This window comes from Venturia canescens, chromosome 1 (assembly GCF_019457755.1).
Source record: "Venturia canescens isolate UGA chromosome 1, ASM1945775v1, whole genome shotgun sequence".
NCBI lineage: Eukaryota > Metazoa > Arthropoda > Insecta > Hymenoptera > Ichneumonidae > Venturia > Venturia canescens.
Window position 1 is genome coordinate 8885315 of NC_057421.1, and position 14664 is coordinate 8899978.

At 40.7% G+C, this 14664-nt stretch overlaps 1 protein-coding gene across 5 annotated transcripts in view; it reads right to left on the bottom strand.

Annotated features, from left to right (window-relative positions):
- Positions 1-48: 48 nt before the first annotated feature.
- Positions 49-14664, bottom strand: part of LOC122419206 (SH3 and multiple ankyrin repeat domains protein 3) — a 180320-nt gene continuing 165704 nt past the window's right edge. For 3 of the 5 annotated variants that reach the window (XM_043433557.1, XM_043433556.1, XM_043433555.1), the window contains 10 exons: positions 12453-13380; positions 11527-11756; positions 10155-10331; positions 9805-10015; positions 9506-9707; positions 9055-9364; positions 8496-8689; positions 8124-8285; positions 6256-6556; positions 49-6053 (listed from right to left, as the gene is read on the bottom strand). In XM_043433557.1, the coding sequence (XP_043289492.1) occupies positions 4873-6053; positions 6256-6556; positions 8124-8285; positions 8496-8689; positions 9055-9364; positions 9506-9707; positions 9805-10015; positions 10155-10331; positions 11527-11756; positions 12453-13380 (3896 nt within the window). In that variant the 3' untranslated portion in view covers positions 49-4872. The remainder of the gene's footprint in view (positions 6054-6255; positions 6557-8123; positions 8286-8495; positions 8690-9054; positions 9365-9505; positions 9708-9804; positions 10016-10154; positions 10332-11526; positions 11757-12452; positions 13381-14664) is intronic. The other 2 variants (XM_043433559.1, XM_043433560.1) reach the window with 2 other exon arrangements.

Genomic DNA, 14664 nt, shown 5'->3' on the forward strand with positions numbered 1-14664 from the left:
ACGGAGGACGGACGCAAGTGAAAAATAATCAAGATATTAATCGATCGATTAATTGAACATGATTCGGTTATTATTTATCGTTGAAGAATTGCGTGTACCTCGTAACTCACAGTATACAATAACTATAATACAAAAAACACTCTATAACTGTGATCGTATGACAGTTAGATTTAGAATCATATATGCGATCGTAGGTGAATAATGACGGCTGATAGGTAAACATAATGGAAGGATTTTTGCGGGTCGTGGGGTTACGTTTAACAAAATAATTAGTGTTTTGTTTGTTTCTCCTTTTTTTGTTTTTTTTTCTCTCTCTCTCTCTCTCTCTCTCTCATTTTTTCAAAATTTCAGTCGTTCACAGTGCAATTATATATTGATCGCCTTGGATCGTCTCTCGAAACCGTGTGTCACACCACCTTCGCATCATAACTAATTTGTGTATATTTTTATTGCTTGACACAGGAAGTGACCTAGTAGAATGAAGGTTACTCCTTGTACCGATTAATAAAGCTACACACATATACATATATTTATATATATATACATATACAACTATATACAATTCATATAGTCGTATATGTGTATAGAATAACTTCATGTATTGTATATATAATACATTTTTCATCATGTATATATATGAAATACTTTTACGGGTAGCTTCGAGGAAAAAGTGTCTGCGTAATAAATCGCGTCTATGAGGGTGTCTTGAATTCAAATGCGATCGAATAAATCGTCATCTCGATGAGTACCCGGTTGTTTTGTTAACATTTAATATAGCAAATACGTTTAACTGTGTATTTTTTTTTTTTTTTTTTTTTTTTTTTAATTCTTTAGTATTTGTTTTTACGTTGCGGTTTAATCTCAGTGTGTATTTCTTGTTTGTTTGTTATCGCACAATATATTGAATTCTATATGGGAATGAAATACAAATGGTTTAATTTTTTCACATCATAGTCAAGAGATGGTTTTGTTCTTAACTAAATTCGTTCACCCCGGTTTTTTGTTCCATTTATTGGCCTCACAGCTTATTTCCTTTACTTTCTGCGCGTGTATATATAAATTTATAATCTTTCATATTATATTACCTCCTTTGCCAGATTTACTCAGAGAACTTAACGTTTTGTAGAAACTTGTTGTTCTTCGGGTATGTAGCGGGGAATGAAAACGACTCCATTGACCTTTCATTTCGCGATACAGTTTCAAACGGTGCTCTTTTCCATTACGAAAGTTTTTTCAGAGCTCGTGTATCGTGCGGTGTATTTTTTAACGCTTTTATCAATTGTGGAAAAATTGACATATTGAGTTTTGCTCACCTCGGCAAGGAAGTCGCACGTTAACTCGAGTATATTGAATGATGGTGATGACATGATGACAATGACAATGACAACGATGATGATGATGATGATGATGATGATGATGATGACGATGATGAATTGTGTTTACAAAGTATTAACTTTTGAAAAACTGTGGCCACAATTGTGTTTGTGTGTTGTTATCTATCGTACGAAATTACGCTATTGCGTAATTCACATACCTGCAAGTCTATCTTTCGTATAAATTTCGATATATTAATTATTATTATATTACTTTTGGCAGGAATGTCGTAACTACAGTCTTCACCGACACACCAAGCTCGTCGTCCTTATAATCCACCCAATCCATCGATCCTTCTTCTTTTTCTTCTACTTTTTTTTCGTGTACTTTCATTTCGTCGCCAGCCTTTTATTTGAGAAATAATAAATAAAATTCACATAACGACGCTCGATGATCGGATGATGTCTTATTATATTGATATAGGAAGTGAAATGTTTTGGTCCTATAAGTTGATGGAGAAAATTCATATTTGCAGTGTTCTTCTCAACGCTTGCCAATCTTCGTTGAGCCCATGCAAAGGATTTTGGTCCTTACTTTTATAGCATTTTAATAGTTTTTTTACTCATCATCGAAATCGGTCTGTAGAATACACGGAAGTTTTCATTGTCAGGGAGAAATATTTCGATTCGAGTCCGCCGTGGCCTAAGAATAACAGCAAAAAGTAAAGGAGCAATTTTTTTGTAGCGTCTCAGAATTTTTCATAGAATTTACAACGAAATGATCATTTTTTTATACGGTTGATGAAATGAGCCATTAAAAAAATTAGCAAATGTCTGTTCATAGTATTCTGCATGACTAAAGAAAAAAAAAAAAAAAATGAAAATGCATAGAAATGCGGGCGCAAAAATCCTTTGCATTGGCTAAACTCGTCTTCCATTTTTGAGAAGAATTACAGTTTTGTTTTACAATCAACTTTTCCGATGCTGTTTCGTCAATTTGACGACGAGCCAAGTATGCGGTGACGTAATACTCATACTTCATTGTAATATGATTTTTTTAAATAACTTGCGAAGGCATATACAGGAGGTCCCGTGCCCAATGATCGCAAACGAACACTCTTATTCAGCGCTGAATTTCGGTTGGAAATGTCTCGTTAAGTTTTTTCTCCAGGTTTCTTACTCTCGAGTCAAGAAACACCAAAGTTATCGAAAATGAATTCTTCCAGTTCGGGAACCGCTAGGAAGCTTAGAATCCAAGTGAAATGCTGTAGGTTCAATCTCATAAAAAATAAAATTTCTCTGAAAAAGGTTGCCACGAAAAAATGCGATCTTACTGAAGATCTGAAAGTGCCGTTAGAGCTTCTTTTTGAGATTTCATCGTTTACAAGATCGGTCCTAAGGCTTTCCCCCTCCAATCGTTCGAGCAGCATCTCCGAGGAAAGGAAGCTCTTTCTTCAACTTTAGTGTTTAAAAACAAACCGGAAGAGAGGCCCTTGAAAAATTACGAGACCTTTCGACTCTGAGTTACGATCTGATTTCGAGTTTACACTGTGAATCGCAGGGCACAGGACGCCCTGTAGAACGAATTATTAGGAAGGACGTCGTTCACGGAGAGACGCTTAATATTACCGTATCTTCTTCATCAATAATAATAATAAACCCAATCGCATTAATTTTATTGATATTTCAATATATGTAGCAATGGTATTCGTTATTATATATTTACAATATATAGCACTGTCAGCGAGGAAACGAGAGGTTTCGAGGTGCGTGTGTGTTTGTTTGTGTATGGGACTCTCTTAGAATCAACTCTTGGGGTAGTTGACAAGAGCGTTATTCGATTATAACCGCGATTACAAACACTAACGAGGACGCGTTGCTTATGTACAAGTTAAAAAAAAAAAGTCGAAGATAAGGGGGGAAAACATTTGCAATAAAATATAAAGAGGGAAGCGATGAGAGATGGTTTAATGCCAGAAGTATCACAAAACTTTGTGTCCGCGATCTTGCGTGAAAAAGACCTATTTTCGGATAATCCGTTACTTTGTTTGTTCTTTATTTTTATTTTTATTTTTTTATCGTTTGTTATACTTTTTCGTTTTTTTATCCTTTTGTTTTTGTTAACAATATGCAAAAAGTGCGAAACCTCGCGATCTCCCGAAGTGGTCCGGTTATTAAGAATGGAAGGAATACGGTCTCTATCTTACAAGCCGAAAATTATCGAGTGCTCTTATTTTTCTCTTGTTTTTTCTTTACTTCGTTTTTCGTTTCTTTTCCTTTTCTTCTTTCCTCTTCTTATTTCACCTTAGTCCCTAATACATTGCATTCGGAATCCAGCTATGCGACTCACAAGTAGTAGTTTACAGCCGTGAATATCCGTGTTCTCTGTTCTTCTTTTCTTTTCGTCTGATCAACGTACAGTACAGTACAGTTTTGTATATAGTGTAATTAACCATTATTAAAACTAGAAACAATCTCTAATGACTTTGTGAATAGCTTTGCGTATTTAGGCTTTTGAGCAGTAGTAGTCTACAGTCACAAGAAGAACTTAAAATTAGGTAGGTTGCGCTTCGACCTTTGATTTTTCATACTTCATTCATTCCTTTTTTATATTTTTCGTTTCGTCGATATCGACGTCCGAGAACGTACGCTAAGCTTGGTTTTTCGCCTCATTGCGGATCTCATAATCAGTCGGATACCAAAGCTCGAAGAAGCTCCAGGTCTTTCGCGCACTTTGACACCGCGCATTGCTCGCGTGCATGCACACTCGCACACGCTTACCACCCATGCACACATACGCACAACCACACGTACACAAGTGTGCTAATATGATTATAGACACGTGACATTAAATGAAGAGTTCTAGGGAAACTGGTCGACCTCGACAACGATTCTTTTTACGTTTAGCTGTGTAGTAGAACAATTCTTAACGGTGTAGCACGTAAGAATTTCGTTGAAAATTCTTTGTTATCATAAGAGGCATCCGAGAAAATTGCGGACGCGATCCAAAAGTTCTTATCCGTTCTAGGGTTTGCTTTCGCTTTCTTATTTCTTGATTTTCTTTTATTTGAAAAAATATTAAACACACGTCGTAGACGATTAGAAACATGTAAAACAAACGGTACTTGTATACCCTGCCACTCACACGCGTCAACCTTTCTCACTGTTGCAACCGCGTCGTTCATTCGCTCGTTTTTTTTTTTTTTATCTCTTGTTATGACTTAGAACTACATCCGGGATATTGGAAACTTTTCGTTTCATTTTTTTATCTCTGCTTGGCTCGTGCTGCCGCTTACTGCGTTCTTAGGCCGTCGCGGCCTCAAAAACAATGAATCGTTACGCACACGCATTTCCCAGCTCCCAGCAACCAGGTAAACCAGCTGGATCGGCTCGCAAAGAAGCTTCGTTAAGCGTTAACAATTTAAAAATCTCGATTGTTTCGACGATTTTATGACGAATCTACAATGAGCTCTTTGTAAAATGCATAAAAAACCCGGCCGTGAGAAAACGAGACAACAACGTTGAAAGTTAGCATCAAAAGCCCTGCTTTATTGTTTCTTTACTGGCTGTGAAGCCGACCGGTCGGTGGTTTAACTTGGTTATTGCCAACTTTGGGTATTGCACCGATAATCTTAACGCGACTTTGCGACTGTCGGGTGTCGCAGAATTGTGGAGGTGGGGCGAACACGAGCTCGTTATCGCCACCGTTGTTCGCCGAAGGACCGGCGTTAAATTCTGGCGGTGGCGGCACGAAAAGATCGTTGTTTTGTTCCTCAGCATCGGCCTCAATGGGCGGCGGTAATTGTGCCAGACTAACCGCATGCCTGGTTAGCATTCCACTGCTGTAATTCATCCTCTTTGGATTATTGTTTTCTTTGTCCGACGAAATAGTCGATTGTACGGCGTTGTTGTCGTTTCTCGACGTGTCGTCAAAACCTGTTGGCGGACCAACCGGGACATCCTGATCGGAGCTGACGCCGCTCGAGCTGTTGTCGCCATCCTCCACGAGCTGTTGCGTCTGCTGGCTCAATAAAAATTCATTCGGGTGACTCTTGGATGATTTCAATTGAGTTCGAACTTTTTGAATCTCTTCGACGCTGAACGAGTGTGGTAAAGAGCTGCTACCCGACGAGCTGCTTCCCGAAGCGTTCGAATTCCCGGACGTTTCCCGCGTTGATTCGAGCTTCTCACGAGCCGCGGCTTTTTCCAATTCTTTGGTGATTTCCGATTCACCCTCGTCCGTTTCTTCCTCCTCCTCTCTTTCTTCCTCCTCCTCCTCGTCGTTCTCCGATTCCGAGAGACTGTAATCCGGCTCGGGAATCGGGGGCGCTGCTACGCTCGATGAAAGGTTCGTCACCGATGAGCTCGACGTTATCGACTTCTTTTTCCTCTCCCGCGTACCAGCTATACTGTGACTACGATTCGTCTTTAACGGCTGAGCGTATTGGTTGTTACTGCCAGCCTGATTTCCCGAACTAACCCCATTCGATGCCGCGCTCACGTTGGTCACGCTCCCCGAAGGTGCTTGTCCGTTTGTCGCTTGCTTGAATCCTCCGTTATTCGGTGTACGGAGGCTGTGGGATTTCCTTATGTGCGAGCCCGTCGAATGGGCTGGTAAACTGCGCGAGCGATAACCCACCGTTTTCATATCCTCCGGTGACGCGTACAGCTTCGCGCTGTTCGATGGTCGGAAACTCGACATTACACCGTAACCACCTTCTGACGATGCTGCTGCCAATTCTAAATAACCAGAGAAAAATTCATCCAGATTAGCTTCTCCGTTAACATTATTTTTATCGACGCATTTCACACACTTGATCGAAATCTCGAAAATGTCGATGCCTCCGATTCAAGTTTGTGCAGAGAGTGTGTGCGAGTCGACCAAGTCCCATCGACTTATTGTTGTATGTCAAGCGTTTCCAAAGTCAACCGATTGAGTTACCTTTGACTTGTTGGATGTGAGCCATGTTGTCGTAAACGGAAGAGGGTGTAACGACATCCGGTGCATTTGGGCCGACGTTGACTTTGATAACTTGACCAACGGGCGGAGGCGGAGGTGGATGATTCGGCGGTGGAAGTGCGTTTCGTCCGATAAGAGCGTTAACGTCCTCCTGGCTGCGATGTCCTTTTGCCCCGAGGATTGCCGACTGCGCCTGAACATTGAGATCAGGCGTGCTGTGGAAATCCCTGTGAAGATCGGAGCCCCCGCCGAGTCCACCGAAGAATCGTACTCTCGAACTCGACTAAAATACAAATTTATAACAATTTTAAAAAACCCATCGAATTCGAGGACGAGTAACCCATTATTAGGAAAAAAACGAATGCGTGCTCTCGTGTAGCCGGCTCAGCTGATTAAATGACGCAGATTATCGTAAATATTGGCGAAAAGTGACGGTATAAAAGTGATAAAAAATCATAATTGTTAACTATTGACAAGAAGATTGTAAGGGTACGAAATGAAACAAGGAAATCTTGGATGGGAGACGGTAAATATGTTGGGACATCGTAGCAGGTTCGCATTTTTCAATCAGAATATTGTACGAATGTATAAAAACATTTTTGTAACGTTGCAAAAAGCGTGATTGTTTAAGCCTTCGTGTGTCGTTAGTATACTCGTGTATGAAAGTAACTCTCATCACGATCCGAGTATTCTTTCCTGTTCTTCGTTTATCCTTCACCTCGTTGTTTTATTACTAGTCACCTGATGTCATGCTAAAGCTTTCAGAAGCTCTGTAAATTTATAGTATTATCGTTCAGTAATACAAGTGGTAGTCCTCATCCACCGCCGTTTGTTTATCCATTCGTGTTCTGTTGCACGTTCTTTGTGCCAACTTTCGCGCGCACTATAACAAACATGCAGACAGCCACCATTACCGGACGATACATGCATTGTCAACCAATGATTCGCGTGTGTATGAAAATTGCTTTAATTGTTGTTCCGTATTTGTAGCTGTTTTGTTTTTCTTATTGGCTAGTATCGAGAGATTTCCCAGCCACCTGTTTAACGAAGGAAAATTTCTTTTTTTCGCTTTTCCAATGTCAGAATCTGTTCGTCAGCTGACTCCAAATGCCCATCGATGGGAGAGGGGATTAAATATTCCATAGATAAGAAGGGTAAGTACTTTCAAAAAAATCACGATTGATGATGAAATTTACAGTGCAGCTATGGCTCAATTTGTGTTTTTGATATTTTGCACAAGAATTGCGCACAATGAATTTCTCAGAATAAAATTGGAAAAAAAATTAAAAAACACGAATGATCGATGATTCATCTTCCATTTTTCATACTTTTCCGTCTCAGATTGGATTATCCTCTTGTCAGATAATTAGATTTGTCGGTGAACGAAGTAAAAGGTTTTGTTCAATGAATTGAGTCAAAAGAATATCGAACATTCGGTGAACATTTTTGACAATAAAGAGCCATTTTGGAGTCGGTTCCCTTAAGGGATTCCGGGAGGCCTAGAGAGCTCAGTAAATGATAAAATTCTTTCAAATTGTTCAGATTAGATACTTTTGTATCTCATGTTGTAATATTTTGCATCCACGTGCATGACTCAAGGATCTAACGTGGAGTGTTTTCTGATTGAATACTGCAATCGATAAAAAGAATGTGAAAAATGAAACCAAAATGGTATGTTTGATAGCAAACAATCGTTCGATTAGAATGAATGAAGAAAATAATGTCAGGTAAGCAACAGAAAAGGCACAGAGCCGACACAACCCTCGTTGATTTTTTGGAATCGTTAACGTTGACTGCGCCTCGGAAGACTGAAGAATAGATTTTTTTTCTTTTTTTTTTAATTATCTTACTTTTCCCTTTCGCTTCATTTCCGCAACGCTCGCATAGACCCTGCCGGTCTTGGCGGGCGATGACGGATGTGATTTAGTCGCTTGGCCAGTCTGAAAGTGAGAACTCATCATGGAGGAGCCGTACTGGCCGTTAGCGCTGCCTTGCTGACGTTGAAAGAGTTCCTGTAATCGAAGCAATGCAGATGCTCGAGTCTTCAAATGATTTACGTGCTTTGAGCTAAACAACATTCGGCAAGTGATTCGTTTCCGGTGTTTTCATATTGTTTTTCATATTACTTTGATTTTCTCATGTAATGCGGATTATTGAAAGCGCGCAATCTCGTAATTCGTGCAATTCGGATGCTGCTTGTTGAACGTTTTGAAAAAACTCACTTCTAATTCCGCTGCGGTTATTCTACTCGATGTTGGTCTCGATCGAATACTCGCTGTTCTCGGTTGCACCGGCGTGTTTTGACCTGTGTTCGAACCGGTCGACGGTTGCTGAGGAAGATGAATTGATTCGGCACTGCTCGATTTTCCACCGGTCGATGCAATGTCGTCGCGATCGTCTTTCTCACCTCCACCTTCTGTGAAATTATTGAGTTTTAATTAATGGTAGGAATTGAAGAATGAGTTCTACAAAAAAAAAAAAAAAGCCTGAAAAATATTTATCGACTTGTTAAACGATAATCGTTACGAAATCGTTTCAATTGTTGTCACTCGTCCCTGAAATTTGCTCTCATATTCGGTATTGAAATTTTCTGGACATTGCACTATCGAAACGTGGCAAAAACAACTCTTGGGCCTATTCATTGATGGTCGTGTTCATCGCAATGAGCCTCTGGATCATCGAATATAAATGAAATTTTCACAGCCCCTTATTCAAAGGATGAAGCGTTTTCTCTACACGAAACGCGTTCGATAATGATGAGACTGGAATTTTCAAATTTACCCAATCCAGCAACCATCGATCTGGCTCTCGCGCGTCCCACGCTCAGAGTAGTTTTTGGATCTCGTCGAGGTGGCAGGGGTGCCGGTGATCTTCCAAGTGTACCGCTCATTGGCACGTTGGTGCTACCTTTTCGAGGTAACGTTGCATATTGCCTCTGATTTGGCTGACTAGTCGGTAGGGCTGCTGCGGATTGTGAATTCGGAAGACTTATGACTGGCGATACGACGGTCATTCTCACGAGTTCGCCTGACCTTCTTATAAGATCGACCACGTGTTCGTGCGACGCCGTTGTCACATCTTCGCCGTTAATCTGCAATTTTAATTTGGGATTTAAAACGCGGTCACGTGCTTATACGTTAAATTGTACAATTTCTCCATCAATGGATCAGGTAACAGGGAGAAAATGAATATTCCTCAATCAAATTTCGGCGAACAGGCTCCTTTTTTTTACCTGAATGAGAAAATCGCCTTTGCGCAATCCCGCGAGATCTGCAACGCCACCTTGGTCCACGTCGTCGAGATACTGAAGAGCAGGATACCTCGCCGATGGTGTCAGTTCCATGAGAGGCGAAGTCGCTTTGGCGCCGCGTAGAACAAAGCCGAAACCCTTCCTCGATCGATGGAGCACAACCGTTCTCGGTTCAGCGGTTACTCTGTGGAAAAATCAAATCGACGGAGTCGCTCAATCCCGAAAAATGGTAACAATGCGAAATTCAAATTTTGTATCGGAGATCAATTTTGACGACTTACGGTTTCTTTAACCGTGGTGCCGTTGCGAAATATTTGTGTTGGGATTCCCGTCGTCCTAGAACCCGATTTCTACCTTCTCTGACGATTTGAGGACCAAGCGGTATATTCGTGTGACGAAGTCGAACTTCCTGGACACAATGAGCTGGAAACAATCCGGTGCCTTGACCGCGAAGAACTCCTTCCAAGAGACCGCAATCCGTAGCCCCGGTGACTGTAACAAAAATTTAATTCATGAGTAATTCACTCCACAAAAAATTTCAACATAAACAAAATTTTTAATCCGTTGAATCATTCGCTGCAATTCTGTTGCGCAAAAAAAGATGTAGTTCTGAAAAAACATGTTGTCTCACCTTCAAGGATATCGCCCTGATTGATGTTGAGATGCCCAGCGATTCCGCTGCTGTAGCTTTCAACGCATACGACAGTTGTTCCGGGGATGGAGAGTGAATTGGTCGTGTCAGATTGCGAGGTCCCGACGCCGGAGCTGTCACTTATAACGTCTGAAGCAGTATCGCCGAGACTCTTGTCTGTAAAAAAAATTGCATGAAACGTCAGGCATTCGATGATGGTATGAACCAAATGAAACTTCCCAGGATGAAAGTACGGTATGACAAGTTCCCCGTGCGTGGTAGAATCGGCGAATTCGCTAATGAACAGAGAGGAGAGCGAAAAAAAAAATCTAAATGAATTGCGAATGTAGAAAAATGAGAAAAGAGCTAAGTAGCTATGAAAAAATTCGGCTAATCGCGAAAATTTTATGAGAATGATTGAGAAATCTTTTTGCTTTTTCTTCTGTATGAGATCTTATATTTTATATACATTGCGCATGCACAGCCTCCTTAATTCGTTCGACATCATACGAAATACAACGTTCGCAGTATTATTTCTAAAGGGATGTGCGAATATTTCATATTTTTAATAATTCAACTAGAGCTCTGACGAATCTATACAAAAGTTTGAGCAGCTCAAATTGAATTATTCAAATATCCGACGAATACGTGCCACGAGATTCGATTCATCGAGTATTTGCACATGCCTAAAAATATATATACACGTTTACAGTAGAACGATATGACGTATGAAGTCTTAGTAAATATTCCATTAAGCAATTCGCACGAGAAATAGAAAAAATGGGGCCACGATTTGAAGGAGAAAAACAAACGAACAAACAAACAAACAAAAAAAATCATAATCTTGGCACGTTGAAAATCGATCGAACACTCTCGGCTATGTGTCTTCGTAACATCCCATCTAAATAATATCAAATCTTCACAAAACATTGGAAAGACAAGAAAGATAATATTTCACAAGTCTTTTTTCGTAAATTCATACTATTCATTGGATTTATTTATTTAGTGGGTTTTTTTTCGCTGTCGTAGATTAACGCGCAGTGTCAGATACTTCTCTTGGCTGGCGATGACTCGTACAATATTTTCGTTCGGCTGTTCGTTGATTATCGATGAATCTTCCACCTGAGGTAGATCGTTTATGTACATGAGTAGATCCTCGGTCTCCTCGCACTAATGTACAAGAAAGCGAGAGTGCTTTCGACGTTTGTATGCGTGTGAATTGTAGCGTGGGTGCGTGCGTTGTCTCGTTTCGTGTGTCAGAGTGTTTGTGTGCGTGCGTGTGTGTGTGTGTGTGTGTGTGGTAGTCTGCGTTTATTTTTCTGTGCGTCAGATTTGAGCGGAGAAAAAAAAAGATGAATAAAGACTTGTGTACCTGTGACGATGCTGGCAGAATCTTCGCCGGAGGGCTGATTGCTGCCCTCGGAAAGGCTGGAACTAGCCGAGCTGAAGGGAGCGAGGCTTCGGCTGCTCGGCGATGGTGACGGTGGCATCTCCATTGTACGTCCATGAATATCCAGACGATGCTGCAACTCGATACGGTGCTCGTGTAGCCTCGTCAGGCCCTCTATTCTTAAGTTTTGATAGTGCTCCGCTGCCGGTGATCTTTAAATCGTTCGCGAAGGACAATACGTTTGAACAAACGTATTTTCAAGTTTTTGTTTTCATTTAGTTAATTTTTTTTCTTTATAGGAGACTCGGCATAAGCGTAAATTGTCTTTGACACTGTCGGACGAAAATTCCCTCATGGCGATTTAAGTTGTGCCTTTTAGTTTGGACATCCTTGATATATCGAGAAAAAACAGGAGTTGCAATTACCCCTTCGATGAACAGAGGGCAGCGCGTAACTCAGATTTTCTTTGGAATATCAAACTGATGAACGAAACGTGCAGCAAGTTTTTTTTGTCGATTCCACGATTGATCGATGACCAATGAATATTTTTGTTTAGAATTTAATAAATTTATGATAGCCGAAAACTTTGAGAAATCGCAACACTTCGTCAATGATTGCTTCCACAAAAAGTTGGTTCAATTTTCGAGTAATTTTTGAAATATTCCTCGAGAGCAATTGGAAAGAGAGTGTCAACGAAGTTGAACGAGTGTTTTTCAAGACTGTACAAATATAAGGAAAAAATTTATTTTCAGTCGCAATCTGCAACAGCTAACAACAGTAAATTCGTATATTGAAGATTGAAATGAGAAAAAACGAAAAAAAGGTTTGTCTTCGTCCAGGATGAATTTTCGTCCGAGCATCGGAGATTGCCGGAATGCTGCCGAGTGTCAAAGGCAGTTTATGCTTACCTCGCAGTTGGATCTCTGAGGGTTCCTGGGCTCTGATATTCGGAGGGTAGTCGATTGATGGTATTTTGAAGATGTTCGTTTCTGCTGATAATGCTATGATGAGAAGTCTGTTCGTGTAGTTGTGCTCGTGTGGTTGTTGTTCCCGTGAGATGCTGCTCGGACGGTATTCTCTGGAGGGCACCATTGTCGGAGCGTTCCATGGACGGCACTCTGTTCAGGTTGCTTTGGTGGGACTCTGTTCGTGTTATGTTACTACTTGAATGTTGTTGCTGCTGTTGCTGCTGTTGTTCGGTGGACGACGCTCTGCTTATACTCGTTGACGAGTATTTTTCGGTGGACGGTGTTCTGCTTAGTGTAGCAGTGTTCGAGTATTGCTCGTTGGACGGTGCTCTGGTGAGGCTTCCTGTTGTAGCGTATTGTCTTTCGCTGGACGGTGTTCTGCTTAATGTACCAGAATTCGGGTAATTCTCATTGCTCGGGGTTATTCTGCTCAGTGTACCCATCGCGTATTGCTCGATGTTCGACGCTACGTTACGCTTAATGTTGCCACACGAGTACAGCGGTTCGCCGCTCGATGAGGAGGACGATGACGAGGAAGAAGCCGATGACGCTGCTGTCGTCGTAGTCGTCGTTGTCATCGTCGTTGACGTTGTTGTTGCACTCGTAGACGTTCTACTCAATATTCCCGTTGAATATTGTTCCGCAATTGATAATCTGCTTAACGCACCTGTTGGATATTGATCCACCGAGATCGTCCGAGTTAATGTACTCGATGATGAACTCGTTGATCCGATCGTACCCTGATGCTCGCTCGACGACGGTATCCTCGTTAATGTGCCCAGATTGCTCGCCGAACAGCTCGTCGTCATACCCCCAAATGCCACTGAACGTCTCTTCGGGTTGTAGCGTGGCGGCCCTTTAAATGGTACTGCAAAATTCGAGGTTGCAAGGATAAGTAAAGAAAGGATTACTTAGCCTTACAAGGAAAAAAAATGTCGGGTTGGGTGCTCGGATTTCGGGAGATAAACACACAGACAGCAGAGACTCGAGACGTAACAAATATTCGAGTACACGCTTGTGCTCGTTCACTCATCGCACGATAATCCTTTTCATTTTAAGCTGTTTTCGAAGTATCCACGAATCTCCACATTTATTTACAGCAGTTTATATTTTCCCAGGTTAATTTGGTTCTTTTGAAGAAAGGTGAGAACAGACACGAGTTCCAGAATTTTTCTTGCTTCTCAACCTTGCTATGGAGTATGAGCACAAAACTTTAAAAAACGCGTCATTTTATTCGAAAATCAAATTTCATAGAATGTCGGATCTGCAGGAGAGAATACATTTTTTTTATTTACTCATCAACTTTGCTGTTTCATCACAAATCAATTGTCACGAAAGTCTGATAAATACTTAAGGAAGTCGTGGAACAATGCGACTGTTGTTATCTTGGATTCGATTAATAAATTTTCAATAGCACGATTCAGTGAGAAAAATACTTTTCACTCGATTACATAGCTGTGCCCTTTGAAGCTATTCTAAAAATTCTATCGATTTTGGGGCGGAGTTGAAATTCCGAACGGTGAGAAATCAGAAGGCTCAAAAGTCCGAAAATCTAGCTGGGACTCGAAATATATAGATATATCGCACTAGCGCGGTTGTCGGACTTTTGAACCTTCTGATTTCTCACCGTTCGGAATTTCAACCCCGCCCCATCGATTTTGATGCGATTGATTTTTCACGAGTGATCGATTTAACCGAGTCGAGCACATTGTACTTCAACAATAATATTAGCTTCGTACATTGCAAATCAAAATACAATTGCTGCCAGCGGAATGGATGGAACAAAATTGGATTTTCGTATCTCACTCGAAAGAACGAATCCAATAAATTTCAATGGAAACGAAAAGTCTTTTTCTACGTTCGATAGACAACACGGTGTTTCTAACTGAAATGATAAACTCTGTAAATTTACCTTCAGGTCCGAATCTCCAGATAAAATCTTTAGAATCGTTTTTTTAAGCAGGCTCTTTTTTGATGAGTTGTTAATTATTGGAATTGTAGCGAAGCAACAACTTTTTTAATCGCACGATAAAAAAATATCTTCGATAATTAATACCTCATCAAGAGGGATCTCCCATCTCCATGAAAAAGAGCACGAATATAATCAGACTCGAGAATTTAGCTCAATTGACTTTTTGTTTCTTCCTAATAA